Source organism: Amblyomma americanum, chromosome 10 (genome assembly GCF_052857255.1).
Source record: "Amblyomma americanum isolate KBUSLIRL-KWMA chromosome 10, ASM5285725v1, whole genome shotgun sequence".
NCBI classification, from domain to species: domain Eukaryota; kingdom Metazoa; phylum Arthropoda; class Arachnida; order Ixodida; family Ixodidae; genus Amblyomma; species Amblyomma americanum.
This window is the reverse complement of record NC_135506.1, coordinates 57,145,710-57,162,915: the sequence shown is the minus strand read 5'-3', so window position 1 is coordinate 57,162,915 and position 17,206 is coordinate 57,145,710. Positions and strand designations below refer to the sequence as shown.

Here is a 17,206-nt window from a genome sequence, read left to right as displayed (position 1 = left end):
ATGGCGCAATGTGAGACAGGCATCATTTCATTTTCTTTAAACCAACATTCATTTTCCTTCGCTTACGGCGTGGTTCGGGTGTCCACCGAGATATATGTTTCCTTTCCTTAAATTGTCCAAAGGGCAAGACGTCGCGCCGAACAGAGGACGACGGTGTTCCGTGGACCCTGCCCTTGGCAACGCTGCCTGCGACACGTTGTCGTCGCCCGCTCCTAAAGACGAAGCTAATTAAACATCCTCCAGTTTTTAAAAATCTTTTTCTTCACGTTTTATTATTTTTAGCCAGTTATGCCGCCGCCGTTATCATACGCGGTTCGCACTTCACACGAGGGCTTCGAATGACGTCAACCCATTTGGAAGCAGCTGCAAACTTACCGGAACGCGTCGGACGGCGTTGCCATTGTTCACACACGCCTTATCATCCATCATGTAATTTTGATGCTTGTTTTGGGGTTTTTCTTTAGCCTGGCGTTTTTTGCTGACGACGACGACGACACGAAAATTTCCTTGGAGGGTTAAGGTATACAGCATCGCTGTAATTAAAACAGCTAAGGTTCGCAACCCTCTATATGCTCCTTGTTTCGAAGTAAAAGTGGTCCGCACTGCATGTTATTTTGGGCTATAGCCTACATACACGTACGACGCGTACTGCACCATAAATTAAATATTCCTACACGCAATCGCTTCCTACACGACGATTTGAGACTTTTCGAAAGTTTAAAAGCCGCGCCTTTCACCCCCTTCCCTCCCTCGCCTCTTTGTGTCCCGCTGTGTCACAAAAGAAAATGATGCCGAGGCAACGAGCCGTGACAACCGTTAACTACAGCGTCGGCCATCCTTCACAGTTCATTAATTCTTCCGGCAGTTTTGCTGATGTTGCAAGAGTACGTGTGCCGTCCAGGGAGACAGCTACTGAAGATTGTCGTGAAACAAGAAACCCCCTTATTAAGTGGTGTTCCGTGCCTCGATCGTGTAGTTTCGCTTTTGAACTCTTTGTTGTTGTCTTTTCGTTGTTCAATCTTGCGCCGCGAATGCACGTACTGCACTTCGCCGCACTAGCGCCTGCGAACTTTGTAGTGGGGAAACGTGAAGGGGGCGGTCGTCACCACATCATGACCTAGAGCGGTAATGGCATCTATCTAGCATGTGTGCGCAGTTCGTGTCGTTCGGGCGTGCGCGCATGGGCGTGCGGGATGTTTACAGCGTGACCGTTCTTTCGGTTCTGGAGAAGTTCGCGCCGTAATGCGGACACCTGTTGATCGATGTATCTATGTGTAATCGATTATTTCAGGGCTCATAATTGTCGTCGCGCGATCGTCGCGTCTGTGCCGGGCCGTTTGAAAAGCTGCACTCGCACACAGGCCGTCAAGCTGCGTCGCGCTCAGCCGTCGATCGCCGGACTTGTGCGTGAGCGCACGGTGGCTCTCTGCTGGCACCCGCCGTTGCGACATCGAACAAGTTTTGCTGGTGGGACAGCGTGCCACGGAAGATAAGGTGACAGTATCGTACTGCTTTTTGAACAAATGGCGTTTCCCGGCTGTTCGCTTCATTAGACGATGCGATTCGAGAGTTAAAAGGAAATGCGTTTGGCTCGCGCGATAAGAGCCTGGAGCGGAGAGCTGCGCGCTTGTTGATCACGCGCGCGGACCGACGCACTGGAAGCATGGGCCAGCCCCGAGATTAAGCCTCCGAGCAGCAGGAGGAAGAGATCGTGGCAGCGACGAGGAACTCCAGTCGAAACCCAGAGCAATCAGTGGCAGAGGCGATGTTATTCGTCCGATTTTGCGCCGCTTTCCGTTTCACAGCGATAGGGGCAACTCGCAACCGTGGGGAGGCACCCCCGTGTCGAGTTTCGTCCTTTTCAGCGGACAGCGCGCTCGAGAAGACGATAACCGCTGCTGTGTCAGAAGCACTTGGGCCGGGCGCGCGGCGGCGAAAAGTTGCCTAACAGCGGGTAAGTGCATGACTCGGGCTAGCCGCCGACGCTTCGCGGCTAGTGACCTTGACGGAAGAGCGTCGTGTTGTGTCTCTTATTACTTGCAAGCGTTCACGTGATAGTCGTGTGTGAGAGAGAACAACCTTATTTTTTTCCACCGGCGCGGAGCTCACCGTACGGCGAGCTCCGCGCCGGTAGGTTTTTCTACGGCAAACGTGCCAGACGTTGCGCTCGACCATCTCCAATTTGTTCAAAAAAAAAAAAGCATGGAAACTTATCCTAATGTGCGTAATGAAAGCCTGAAATACTCTTGCTGAAAAAAAAATTCTTCAGGTGAGGGCAGTTTGAATATTTAGAGAAGGCGAGAAACCAGGCACTGCTCAAAAATTAATAAAAAATTCAGATTTGTAGAAAACACTTCACATTTTTTTTCATTGACATTTACACAGATTCTGGCTTTCGATATAATTCGGATTCGGAGCATGCACCTTTATAGCCAGTATAAGAATTTTTTTAAAAAATTGAAGAAATGTATGAAAATGTACCATTTTGTCGTTTTTTGTTTTAAATATCAGCTTGCTCTCGGAAATTCGGAAACAGCCGTTTTGTTTCTCTAGATGTCTAGTATCTATAATAAATGTTATAGGGGATGAAACTGCATACATTGAAGTAGAAAAAAAATACTAAAGTTGCAAAAGTGCATTTTGAGCTATAAACTCATTAATTTCACCCTGAGGTGGCGACGACATTAGACTCAGGTTAAGCTCTGATCATGGTTAAGCTGATCTGATCTGTTCGTGTCACAGATGGAAGTCGATAAAGACGACGACGTGCAATGCACAGCGCGAGAGTGTTGCAGTTTAACATGAGGTGTGACCGTCTGCAGCGATAGCATAGTGCTCTTGTGCAGTGGCCAGCAAAGCTGATCTGTTTGTGATGCCGCAGGTTCGAATCCCAGTCGCTGCAATATTTATTAATTTATTTATTAAAGGTCAAGGCCAAGGGTCCAGTGATGACCTGGCTTTTGTATCTTTGGTCGTGAAGTAGAGCTTTCACTCTAAAAATCACATTATGTTTGTACCTTGGTTCCGAATGTATACATTGCGCGTGATGCACTCTCATACCGATGAACTGAGGAGAAAAACTCGCGTTATATTCATCTAAAGGCAGTAATATCGGTAGTAAACTTGTCAGCTTTTTACTTTATAATGTAGGACCATTAAGGAGAGAATACTGGATCTTCATAACTTTTGCCAGACGTTTTCGTTGCTTGTTTGGAGCAGCCAGTCCACAGATTCAAAGGTGTGAAGCCTAAAGAAAATGCAGACAGCCTCTACTAATTATGTCCCCAGTGCTGTCGAAGTTGCAACAAAGATCAAGGCTTCACTAAATGGTAGAGTTCAGGCAATGACCCAAACTCTTTGTTCAAGAGACCTCGGCAATGGGCAAGAGCAGGCGTGATATCGCGAAATATGCGCACTTCAGTGAAGTGTCCTCATATCTCATCGCCATATGCCGAGAGAGATAGTGAAGCTATGTTTATTGCATAACGCTAGAGGGTGCTACACACTGCGTGCCTATATGTACCCTGGGTAGCAACTTTGAGCCGGTTCTTTTGAGGGTGATTTGTTGTTTCCTTTTGCGTTGATGACTTATTCTCTCTTATGGGAGGCTTGCGCATAATGTTTAGCCTTGGGCCTTACTATATATGAGAACCAAATTATGAAGTTTTGGTACTTTTTTGCAACAGTACCTACAAAGTATTTGCTAAGGTAATCTCTAATAGAGCCAGGGCTACCTTACTCTTTAAAGGGGCTGCGAAACAACGCTTGAACAGATGCCGGTTACATTTCAGATGGATTCTTTATGTCACACAGTTGCTGACTCAAAAAGAATTACGAGAATCGATGCATAGGAACTGGAGTTATTCAATGAAGACATATCAAGATACAAGCAAACAAAATGCTGCCCTCAACTCGATTTTCGCGCAGCTTCCCATTCTCATTTCACTCTCCCAATGACGACCTTTAGTGCGGCGAATCCAAACAGCCTATCTGAGCATGTGGCGGAAGTTTGTGCTCCATGGTTGCCTGTTCTCTGTAGTTCGTTCATGCCAAGGCTGGCAGCACCGTTTGCATGGTTACAACAACCCTGTCAATGTCCAGCTGACCCAGCGATGCTTCATCGTCACGTCGACGGCGCAGAAGGGAACACTGATCAGTGACGTTCCATTGCTTATGGATCCGAACTCGAGCGTGAGATAATGCGACGGTGTGACAGCCTGCGCAAGATATCGGACACATTTAGCATAACGCGTACCGCTACTGCTTACTCCCACCATCGCCCGTCGTTCCTAGCGCGTTGGTTGGTCACGGTGAGAAAGGAGAGCGCGCTGTTGACGGGAACGTGGCGCCATCTGGCACCGCCGCCCGATGATCCTCTACAAGCTAACGATGCGCACTCCCTGCTAAAAGTGAAACGAACGCATCCTTCCTTGGGACCGAAACGAACGCTTATAGAGTGCAATGGCTCGATCGGATCGATTCCGCAAAGCCGCTCTCAGATACATAGAGAGTAGCCATAAGTGTTGAGTGCTAGGTCGTAGGATGTTTACAGAGAGGCGCAAAGTCCTTCGATGCAAAAAGTAGCCAGAGCCTCTGGTGGTGTATTTTTGCTTTACTTGCTTTACAGTTTTTTCATCTAGGGCAAACAAGTTGGTTTTGTTAATGTAATATAAAACACAAAAACTTGACAAAACGTATCTCAAGTTATTAGTACAATTTGCAGTATATTTACTTTTTGTCCAATCATCAAGCTCCCACTAAGTGATGTCATATCTGCAGTTAAAAACCGCAATTGTTTGGCGACACCATCAGCGCCACGAATTTGTTTTTGCAAGCTAATTAAAATATTAAAAACTGCATTATACGCGGTACGACTGATGCTAATAACATCACTATAACTCATTCTATGCAACCAACAGGCAAAACAATGCACTGAAAATGTGTTTCGGGGCCCCTTTAATCAACCAAACGATCAGGCAGGCTTTTGTAAAGAATATTCCACACTAGATCATGTTCACACTATCAACCAGGTGATAGAGAAATGTGCAGAATATAACCAACCCCTGTATATCCTTCATCGATTATAAGAAAGCATTTGACTCGGTGGAAACCTCAGCAGTCATACAAGCATTGCGGAATCAGGCTGTAGAAGAGCCTTATGCCAAAATACTGGAAGATATATATAGCAACTGCACAGCTACCATAGTCTTCCATAAAGACGGCAATAAAATTCCAATAAGGAAGAGCGTCAGGCAAGGAGACGCAATCTCACCAATGCTATTCACCGCCTGCTTACAGGAGGTATCCCGAGGCCTGAATTGGGAACAGTTGGGGATAAGAGTTAATGAAGAGGACCTGAATAATCAGCGATTTGCTGATGACATTGCCTTGCTGAGTCACTCAGGAGGTGAAATGAAGAACATGATCAATGAGTTAGACAGGCAGAGCAGAATAATGGCTCTAAAAAATTGACATGCAGAAAGCCAAAGTAATGTTCAACAGTTTAGTAGTTCACAATTGGCAGCAAGGTTCTGTAAGTGGTAAAGACGTCTTCTTAGGACAGGTAGTGACGTACAGCTGATCCGGATCATGAAAGGGAAATAACTAGAAGGATAAGAATGCAGTTGATCACAAATCGCAGGTTCTCTCAGATCATGAATGGCAGTTTAACCATATCCCTCAAGAGAAAAGTGTACAACAGCTGTATCTTACCAGTACTCACCTACGGGGCGGAAACGTGGAGGCTAACGAAAAGGGTTCAGCTTAAGTTAAGGGGAACAAAGCGAGCCATCGAAAGAAAAATGATAGGTGTAACATGATAGGTGTAACAGAACAATGATAGGTGTAACAGAAAGCGGGCAGAGTGGGTGAGAGGGAAGAAATGCGGGTTTATGACATCCTAGTTGAAATCAAGAGGAAGAACTGGGCTTGGGAAGGGCATGCAATGCAAAGGCAAGATAACCGCTGGTCCTTGAGGATAATGGATTGGATTCCAAGAGAAGGCAAGTGTAGCAGGTGGCGGCAGAAGGTTAGGTGGGTGGATAAGATTGAGAAGTTTGCAGGCAGGGTGGGCGCAGCTGTCAAAGAACAGGGTTAATTGGAGAGACATGGGAGAATCCTTGGCCCTGCAGTGGGTGTAGTCAGCCTGATGATGGTAATGCTGGTGTGTTTTGTGTGCCATGCTTTGTGCTTCCATACTTCATGCTTATTGTTTATTTGTGCAGTCATCACTCTTGCATTGAATCACCAACTTGCTGAAGGTTCCACACTTATGTGGTTCCTTTCGCTGCATATAATGGGGCTAACCACACAAAGGGAGCCATGTGTGAACACAACACTGTGCTCTGGTTTTGCAGTACTGGCATGGTGAATTAGTAGAGACTGAAGACAGTCTCATATGGTGTACTATAGGGAATGCATTAGCAACACAGCAATAATGTATAGGAAAATTATGGCACTCCTTTTTAGCCAGTCTTTGGCACATCATGGTAACAGATGATGGGAAGCATCTCGTTTGCATCGGCCAAGAATCATTGACCCATGATGATTGCTCAGAGGTTGTGACGCCACTTTTACTTAAGGTGAGGTTGCGTATCCACGCCATATGACCTCAGCAACTGCATTTCTATGGTGCAGAATGTGGTACAGAATGCAGAAACTTTCTTGTGCCTGTACATTTTAAAGAAACTCAGTTGGAAGGAAATTGGAGCTCACCATGACATATTTCCTATTGCGGACATGCACCTTCGAGGTGTTAATCCTCATATACTCGCCAAGAATCAGTGCCGCACCATCTTTTCGTCCATTTTGGTGTCAGGTAGCTTGATTGTCTTGTGATGAATCAGTCTTTCGGCACTTATTCAGTGCACTTTGGGAACTAGATCAGAGGCAAATCACAAAGACTGGTTATTCTGATGAAGCAAAAAGACAAGTGGAAGACACGGGGGAAGAGTATGGTGGAGTTATATAGCAATGGCTGAACAGGAGTAGGAGCAGTGCGCATGGAAGGGTGACCAGCAGGAAAGTGAGGAATTATTCTACAGCTTTTGCATTACATTCTCAATGGATGGAGTCTAATGGGCCATATTCATTTAGGGGCTTAACAACTTAGCACAATTCTCGCTAAATGTTGTTGGAATTTGATCGGATTGCAAAGTGTGCTTTGCAAAAGGGATAATTTTGGTTTTTGAATGCAAATAAGGCGACATGCATTGTTTTATTCATCTCAATTTATTCATGTTGAGAGGTCATATGCTGCTGTACAGTTTTCTGAGTATGTTTGGAAAAATTGCACTCACAGTGAGCTCCCGACCGTTTCTTCTTAGTTTGACAGCATGCTGCGTTCTGTGGTTCTGGCGTTCCTGCTGAGACTATGCTTGGCCTTGGAGGTGACGATTGAGCACCACCGCGAACACCTCTTTGTCGAGGTTGATGATGCGCCGGACGGCTCGGTTGTGCGGTTGCTGAAACTGGATCCCCGGGCGTCCACTTGTGCTGACAGCCATGGAGCAGTTGCCATTTTACAGGACTACGAGGTCACAGTGAGTAACTTGAACCTGGGCTCTTAGGTCATACTTATTGGAAGAGGAAGAGAAGAAAAAACTTATTTACCCTGTAATACTGTGGTAGTTGGTCTCCACCTTCCTAGTGCAGCCACTTTCCTGGAGCTTACGGATGGTGGTGCCATCTGGAAGCGGTCAATAAAAGCTTTTGCTGTATGTCATCATTGTCTTCCGAAAAGCATTTTTTTTTCTTCTTTTACCTCTTAATTTAGCTCTCAGACTGTTATATGTATAAATTTTTGATAATGCAAGTGTTTCACTCGTTTTGTTCCCAGGCAGTTGCGCATTTATCAAAAATCTCGAAGTTTGCAACTTGAACACAGTTTACGTTATTGACCGCAAATGGCATAGCAGTCCGTAAACACCTGAATTTTGGCCACCTCGTACCAGTGCTGTTTGATACGTTGACCCTGTTGAACTGGCAATATCAACTGGCAATATCAATGGCAATGCAACTGGCAATATCAAAGCTGTGAGGCACAGCTGCCTTCACTGTGCACGGGTATCAAGAATCAGGAGAGTCAAAACTTGACTTTACTGTGTAACTTGGAAGCCTGCGTTTCCTGCAGCCACGAATTCACATTAAAAGGACACCAAAGACAAATTTAAGTTGTCCCATATTGATACATTAATGCACTCTGACGGAAAAGATGCGACTTTCACTGAGAACAGTGCTTTTGTAAGTTGGAAAGGGCGCGAAAATGGCAGTAGTTATGCCAAATGCGAATATGTGCAGGTGGTTCACTTGCCACCTAGATCACGTGGCCTTGTAATTTCATCACAATGTGCCAGGTGTCTGTGTATGCACATGCACACACACTTGGGGAGGTTGCCTACAACCTGATGTCAGGTGGGCCATCTGCCAGAAGCAGGCTTCAGACAAACAAACGCCCAACGACTAAATGCGGGGAATGGCCACTATAAATGCTAGCGCACTAAAGATCAAATACAGATGTCACCATCACCAGCCGATTTTGTGAGCGCACTGTGTTGCATCATGGCAGATTTTTTGTATCAGGATCTCTGAGGCCAGGCTACATTGCCATTTACTTTAAAGCAGGCACTACGGAGTCATTTTCACTGTCAACGTCACGAGTTTGAACAGAATGGCGGGAAAACTTTCAAGTCCAATTTTTTCAGCCGCCTTTTGCTGCCGAACAAACGTGAACGTGGTCAGTAGGAGCCATAGAATCAATTTTTACTGACAACGAGATTAGGAAAGAATTGACATTAGCATCTATATAAGAAGGTACTAGTTCGTGTTCTCAACCTTCTCACCCTCGTAAAAACACCAACAGCTTTTAAAAGGTGCTGATTACCTCCCTGTGTCTCTTGCTTCTGTCCCTTTCTACCTATTATATGCATGCAAGAAAGAGCATGCAGCATACGGCCTCTAAAAAAAAGTCTCTATTTAATTATTAATGACTGTTTATATAGCATAAGAGGCTGGTGTAAAGCAATTACAGTATGATTATTCTCAAAATAAAGTGGGTGAAATGAAAGATGCAAGTAGAGGCATGCTTGGGTTTAGGTGCTTAGGCGACCCAAAAGCACACCAAAGAACCCAGCGGTTCCCCAGAGCGCAGTCTGAGAACCCCCTGCTCGAAGTAACTATGCTGAACTAGATGCTTGTTGAGGATAACGAGCTTTTCTATTGGATGTCATATCGTTAGGTTTTCTTGCTTGACGCTGAGTGGCAATCTCCACTTCAAGCACTTCATGCTGTAACTCACTCTTGATTCTGAAGTCAGCCTCTTTGGAGGAAGTTCTTAAAGCCTGGGCCTAATGGTGAGAGCTAAAGGAAAACCAATGCAAGTGGCACTGCCAGGACAAAAAAAAAAGAAATCATCGGCAGCATGATGGTTTGATTTGATCACTAACATGTCCTGCCATAACTGAGCCATGGCTTTAAGCGTTCTCTGAAGGCTAGGCTAACTGTTATGTTACGTGAGTTTAGCAACAGCTTGCTCTTGTCCATCCTCTTGTTATTCTGATTAACATTCCGCACATCTCCTGAGCTAGGGTTAATTTGTTGCGTTTATTATGGGGAACTTTCCTGTTAAGTTGGTATGTTGGAGGGGGGTGTCTGACTGGATGTCTAGTTTCTGCATGTATCGTTTATGTAAGCCAAGTGCGACGCGTGCTCGCGTTCTATGTCTGTGGCACGCATGCTCGGAACTTGTGTGCCCTTCCCCTTGCGGGTATAAAACGAGCACGAATAAACGCCACGTCGGCGTTCTTGTGCGGAACTGGTCCCGACTGTCACTCTGCCGACACAACTAACGATACATGATGTCAGAAGTGCTCTGAAGTCACTGCCGCAGTGTTCGTGGTAAAGAAACAGCATGGAACTTGTGAAGCCGCCGGAGCTGCTCCATTTCACCGGCATGAAATCTGTAAGCAGTGGCAACTTTTGAAGCAAAAGTTTGGACTCTTCTTGGTTGCTTCCGAGCCTTACTGAAAGCCTCGTCAGGACGCTGCGAAGAGGGCTTTGCTGCTAACTGTAGCAGGCGACGACGCATTGGAAATTTACAACAACTTCACCTTTGGTGACGACGAGAGCCGGGAAAGTTATGCAACTGTCATCGCCACGTTCGACAGCTGCTGCGCAGAGCACCTGAGCGAAGTGCATGAACGCTACCTGTTTCGGCAATGCGTCCAAGGTCACGGTGAGCCAGTAGAACAGTTTGTCAGAGAACATAGAAAGATGTCTCGCTCCTGCAACTTTGGCACTCTGGCAGAGTCATTCATCAATGACCAAATAGTTTTTGGATCAAATAAGGATAAAGTGAGGCACAAGTTGCCGCAAGATAACAAGTTGACCTTGGCTAAAGTGGAAGAAATCTGCAGGGCTACGGAAATGACAGCCGCGTAAAACGAAATTTGGTCTCGAGAGCACAGACAGATCGACGCCGTCAAAAAGCAGCTGGAGCAGTGTGACGAGCAACCTGAGGCGTTCAAGTGCAGCAGGTGTGGACGTAAGCACGTTCTGCAAAGTTGTTCTGCATTTGGAAAAATTTTCAGGTCAAGGGCAGGATCATTTTGCTGCACGTTACAATGCAAATAAGCAAGTAAATGAAGTCAGGATCAGCGAAGACTGCGAAGTGGAATTTGACATTCTTGATGTATGTGTCAACAGCATTGGAAGAGCGCGTGACCGTGGCTGGGTAGTCCGAGCGAAAGTAGCGGACACCACGCTAGCCTTCAGAGTGGATACAGGATCCCAAGCCAACCTGCTGCCATTTTCCGTCTACAAGAAGCTACAGCCGTGGATACCCTTGACTATGAGCAACTGTGGTCTACGGGCTTACAACGGAGGCGTCATCAAACACCTCAGCGTCATGACTGCCAAGGTGACTGTCAAAAGCAAGGAGGCAGAGATCAATTTCTTCGTCGTGAAGAAGGACCGACAGGCCATACTTGGGCTGCAAGCGAGCGAAATGCTTGAACTGTTCTCACGCACAGAAAACGACGTGGGAATGAGCAGCAGCAATTAAGGGCTTCAACAATTTCAACAACTTTTTCCTGGGACTGGATGTATTCAGCTACCATACCGTATGGTTCTTCGCGATGATGCTATGCCAGTCGTCCAGACTGCCCTCCGTGTGTCCCTTTCCTTGCTGGAGCCTCTGCGTGAAGAATTTGACCGCGTGGTCAAAGCCGGCATTATAGCCAAGCAAGACCGGCCAACGGACTGGGTGTGCCCTCTGGTGATTATAAGAAAAAAGGACGGTAAACTACAATTGTGCATGGCTGCGAATACTACTGCAAGCAGCACAGAAAGCTGGCCTAACATTTAATGCACAGAAATGTAGCATTGGCGTGCGTAAGATTCTTTTTCTTGGCGACGTTATTGCAGAAGGCGGCATACGCCCAAATCCCAACCTGGTAAACTCGTTGGTGAGTATGCCACCGCCGGCTGACAAGCAAGAAATGCAGCATATGCTCGGCGTTGTTAACCATTTTGCGAAATTCTTACCATCACTTGCAGACCGGACACGATTTCTTCGAGGCTTGATCAAGAAAGATCGCGTCTATGAACGGACTGAAAACCACGCTAAAGAATGGAAATTGATTTTGCGACAGTCTGAGCAAAGGTCCTGTACTGGCGATCTTCGATTCTAAAAGGATTACGAAGATAACATCCAATGCTTCTCAAATTGAAATAGGCGCCGCTCTTTGGCAACGTCACGAAGGGTGTTAGAAACACATTGCTTATGCCTCGTGCGTCCTAACCGAAGCGCAGCAAAGATACACGCAGCTAGAAAAAGAGGCTATGGCTGTCGTCTTTGGGTGCGAAAAGTTCCATCATTTTGTGTACGGACGCAGTGTTGTCATAGAGACAGACCATCGACCCCTAATCACTATCCCGGGAAACCAATTGAAGAGATGCCGCCCAGATTGCAGTGGTTTTTTCTTCGTTTGCTCAGATACCACTACAAGCGGCAATTTGTTCCAGGAAAATGCTTGGTTCTTACTGAGATGCTGTCTCGAGCATCCATCGAAAACCCAGACGGCAACAACACCTACAATGATGTGGAAGTTCATGCTGTAAGTGTTCTTTCATCACTTGTCAGCGAAACAACTTTAAAGCATTTGGCAGAAGAAACTAATAAGGACGACTACTTGAGACAAGTCGTCAACTGCTTGAAAAGCAATCGTCCTGTCTTTGGAACGCTAAAGCCCCTTGAAAGTGAACTAGTTGTCGTCTGAGGTGCGTTGCTTAAGTGATGCAAAGCCATAATACCATCCAGCATGCACCAGGAGCTACTTTGAAGAATTCACGAAGGCCACCTTGGAGTAAGTGAATGTAAATCTCGAGCGCGTAAGTTGCTGTTTTGGCCTGGCCTTAACGCGGACATTGAAGCACTCATTAAAAGATACGCAGTTTTTCAGAAGTACGCATATCGACAACAAAGTGAGCCGCTCATGGATCGCGTAGTGCCGGAACATGCATGGTACCGAGTCGGTCTAGATATTTTTCAGTGGGCTGGAAAATCGTACCTTTGTGTCGTTTATGTGCCATGCAACTTTCCAGAAGTAGAACTCTTACGGGACACAACAACAGTCACAGTTGTGAGAACACTCATCGCAGTGTTTGCAAGGTACAGATTGCCCATTGAAGTCTGCACAGACAATGGACCACAGTTTGGGAGTCATGAGCTTGCTTTGTTCGCAAAGAAATATGATTTTAAACACATCACATCCAGCCCACGGTTTCCTTGCTCAAATGGCCACGCAGAGAAAGGCGTCCAGATAGTAAAGAGAATTTTTAACAAGCCGTCCAAAATAAATGATGATTTCTGGCTTGGATTGCTCACTTATAGGAGCAGTCCGCTAGAATACGGCCAGTCACCTGGAGAGTTACTTCGGGTGCGGCAGCTTCGAACACCGCTCCCAGACTTCAATGAAGTTCCAAGCAAGTCGGTAAAAAAGCATAAACAGTGCCGATACCCAAGACGTCTTCCTCGGCGCCAAGAAGGCCAGGTTCTTAGAGTACGAGGAGACTGTTGGTCACCAAAAGCCAGGGTTCTTAAAGAACTCAACCCAGGTCATACCAGGTTGCCACCGAGGATGGCCGTGTTTTGCGACACAACCGACAACACCTCAGGGTGACCGCTGAGCCTTTCAGCATTACTAGTTATGCATTACTAGTGATGCATTACTAGTGATTTCAGCAGCTAGAGATGACAACATGTCGGATGACGGTTGCGAGAACGAGGCACCCTGCCATGTCCAACCATGTGCTCAAAGCGCAACCACTAAAGCCTCGACACCGACACCAGTGCTGAGAAGATCCCAGCATGAAAGAAGAGCACCTCAGAGTTTCGGATAGGGCGACAACTTAGTGCATGATCCGTGATGGAACTCGAGACCATCTGAACTGTGTGGACAAACATTTCTTTTCATGGCTGAAGAGTGTTGTGAAATGAGTGGTTTCTGGTTTGTCATTTCAAAGAAAGGGAGATGTATCATACATGTAAGCCAAGTGCGACGCGGCCCGGCGTTCTATGTAAGCCGAGCGCAACGCGATCCGGCGTTCTGTGTATGCCGAGTGTGACGTGTGCTCGCGTTCTATGTCTGCTGTGCGCATGCTCGGAACTTGTGTGTCCTTTCCCCTTGCTGGTATAAGACAAGCACAAATAAAGGCCACGTTGGCATTCCTGTGCGGATCTGGTCCGGACTGTCACTCTGCCGACACAAGTAATGATACTCTGCAAATTTAATAGTATGTGCAAACGCGCCTGTGATTTTCACATGAAATGTACCGACCTTTTGTTAGAGTCTTGTGCAGTAATGAGCTGTTGCTAAATCTTTTTTTTTTCCATTTTATTGAGTTTCTTTATAGATCCATTAAAAAATTTGCATTTTAAATAGCTAATCCTGTCAGGGAAAAACTAAGAGTCACTGCCTTCAACACCGGATGGCAAGTTTTCTAATAGATGTAAAATATAGTGTGAAATGAAGGAGCCAGTCACAGCCCTTTAACTTTGTGAGTTTTCTGAGTTGGTGTAGGTGGCAAATAGGCATTAATTAAATTCCTTCCTGTTCTGGAGCAGTGAAAATTACATTAAGGAGCCATGAGCAGTCTTGTGACAGTGTGTGGGACAACAGGAGAATTTAAGTATTTGCTAGTTTGTAGGTATCCATTTGAGAGGTGCTATCCTTTCTTGCAAAAAAATTGCACTCTGATTACAATACTTGTTGGTGTGTTATTACAGAGCAGCTGTTGTGGGTGATTTCTGCTATTAAATGAAGAAGTATAGGTTCTCTTTTATTTATGTATTTTAATGCTAGTTGCTCTATTGAAGTAGCTTTCACAGCTATATCTTCGAGGGGCCAGTGTTGCGCTTCTGGGCAGCCAGCTCGTGTACGGTGAGAAATTACCGTAATTGGCCTGCAAGATTTTTGCGACTGTGCTGTAATTGCATGTTACCAAGTGTCATAATTGCGCTCCTTTCAGCCCTTTCTTAATTCTTCTTTCATGGTACCATCCATGCTCCATCCGGTCCATGGCAGATGCCAAGCCTTTTCTTGTAACTGATTATAACTACTACACAGATATGCACAGAGCATCTAATAGACGTTTCGAAGTGTTTGATGGCATCCTATAGGAAGTGCACGCCCTACCCGATGACAAAAAAAGTTATGCGATGCACGAGTCACGTCTGGTGTGCATGGGGCAGTCGCCGGATCTCGGGGAAGAGCTATGGGCTGGTGCAGTCACATGGTTAGGGTTGAGCGTGTGCCCCACTCGAAGAGGACAAATGTAGCGTGACGCATATACAGGGTGTGATCATGTGACTGGCTACGGCCACACTGCCACTCAATCCGCAAGTGGGCCAGTAGTTGCTGCGCTGTGTAAAAGTGCCTAGTGGCATCCTTCTTTCTGGAGTTCAATGACAGCAGCTGGCACGTTGCTGGTGTCCTCGTGCACTGAGAGTGTCCCAATGCATTTGCCAAGTGTGCACCCTTGATGTGACATGAGCTATGCCCTCTGTATGGGACAGCAGTGTGGAAATTTGAATCTATGGTATGCTGTACTCGAACCGTTGCCTCATACACGCATTGCAGGCTGAAAACAAGCAGTTCAGCTATAATGTCAACGAACTTCCACCTGGAAAGTACTGTGCAGTGGTGAGCTGGTTTCTTTGTTTTTCATTTTGTTGGCTTCTTTTCCTACTGGTCTGGAATTCTTTTCTAGGATGTGCGCGAACTGGTAGCTGGCTGATAGCGTTTTGGGCTAGCCTGAGTACTGACATTGCATTACCAACTGCGGGCCCGGCTGTGCTTTTCACACCTAGTCACATACATGCTCCTTTGAAGAATATTACTATGTCTGAAGATTTGTTAACATGTGGTTTAATGTTATACCAAAACTGTACCTTCCTAGAGCTGACCTGTGTAGCATGTTTTAAATATGTAAAATGTGCCGAGGCTGCCCGCAGGTTTTGAGGAATTAGGTGGACAAAGCTGAAGCTACTTTTTGCTGAGAAATTCGGAATATGCCTATGCCGGGCCTTGTCTAGGTTGCACTTTTAAATGTCAGAGTATTAGGGAAATATGAAAGTGTTAGGGACATTTAATGAGTAGCTTGTGGCGCTAAAAAGAATCTACATGCATTATTTGTTAATGGGAGAAGCACAGCTAGACCACATTGAGTTTCAGTTGCAGGGTTTTAAATGTAGGGTTGTGTAAGCATAGTGCAGGTGTAGGGTACAGAACATAGTATAGTACTTTGTGCCTCTAATGCATGAACATAGTATGTTCAGCACTCTCTGTGCTTTCATACCAAGCAGTAGTAATAGTAGTCGTAGTAGTGATATATTAATGTTAATCTTAGCTTGTTTGTTGCGTCCGCCTCTTGTGCATGTTGTGCCTATTAGCACATTGCTGTGTGGCATCACAGATGTCACTAGTGTAGAAGTCGTTCTACTGCACTTATTGGCACCTTTGGCCAGTAAGTGTAGAGGCAGAAGCAGAAGAAACACTCATTTAAGGCTCTGTTGACTTGTTATAAATGTACTTAAGGTGCTTTCATGTGTTAAGTAATGGCTTTGTGAAGGTCATATAAATTTATCTTAAGGGCTTCTTCCACACACTGCATTTGGCACATTTTACCATATATTGTCACATATAAGATGGCTTTTTTTGCATAAAGGACCATCGAAAATGGGTGGGGGGGCTGGCCTATATGCAGAGCTGACCTATGGACCTCCTGCATGTTTGTAAACAAACGAGGTGGCGCTGCAGTCGCTAGCGAGCTCGTGGTAGGCAAAAGGTCGGGGAGTGGCGTCGCGGATATGTGTTGTGTGCGGGTTTTCAGGGCCTGTAGGCGCGTTTCCAGTTTCTGCGAATCACAGCAATGGTCGATGCTTCCAACTTAGTAATTTGTCGAAGTACACGAGCTCGCGTTGTCCATGTGCGGCCTATAAAGAGAAATAGTTTGCCACTGTGTATTGTATATATGGTTAGTAGTAAACATGTAGAAAGCGTTCCTGCCGTTTATTTATGCGCTAGGCATTGAATAAAACAAGTTTTGCCACTCTGCACTAGCCGGAATGATTTTACTTCGGGACACTAGTTAGGGGAAGTCCTGGCGTTGTTTCGCCGGAGCAGACATGCGCTCATCGTCTGCTGACATATGTACGTGTCGCGCTGCGCGAAAAGTGGGGACAGCGTCGTGTCCCCGATCTCCTGTCTCGCTTAGCGCTGTTTTTAGCCGCATGACCACGCACCAGCCAGGCCGACTTGTCCTCTTGTTAAGCTGGTCGATTTGGTGAAAATTTTTGATTTCTAGAATTATTTCCTTTCCTAGCCCTGAAGTCTAGTTTCGTGACGAAAAATTATAGCAAAATATTGAGTACAAATTTATAAATGACACTTTTTAGAAGTGTGGTCGTCAAAAATTGTGAGGTAATTACTTTGATTTCAGTGCCGCATTTCTTTGACCAAAGCGAAAGCGAAGATGCCAAAAACGAGGGAATAAACTTTAAGGCTCGTTTTCTGACCTCTCACATTTTCTGCGACTGGATCACCAACCTTCGTAATTCACATGAAAATCAAATGATTCCATTTGTCGCAAACTATTCCTGAGACGTTGAGGAGCGTAATAAATCTCTCGATTTTTTTCCCTACACGTG

At 45.8% G+C, this 17,206-nt stretch overlaps 1 protein-coding gene across 4 annotated transcripts in view; it reads left to right on the top strand.

Moving 5' to 3' along the window:
* Window positions 1–1,143: 1,143 nt before the first annotated feature.
* LOC144107836 (uncharacterized) overlaps window positions 1,144–17,206 on the top strand; it is a 65,983-nt gene continuing 49,920 nt past the window's right edge. Inside the window, exons 1-3 of one of the 4 annotated variants that reach the window (XM_077641049.1) lie at window positions 1,144–1,494; window positions 7,334–7,541; window positions 15,138–15,200. In XM_077641049.1, the coding sequence (XP_077497175.1) occupies window positions 7,335–7,541; window positions 15,138–15,200 (270 nt within the window). In that variant the 5' untranslated portion in view covers window positions 1,144–1,494; window position 7,334. Of the gene's footprint in view, window positions 1,955–7,325; window positions 7,542–15,137; window positions 15,201–17,206 lie in introns of all 4 variants that reach the window. The other 3 variants (XM_077641048.1, XM_077641046.1, XM_077641047.1) reach the window with 3 other exon arrangements.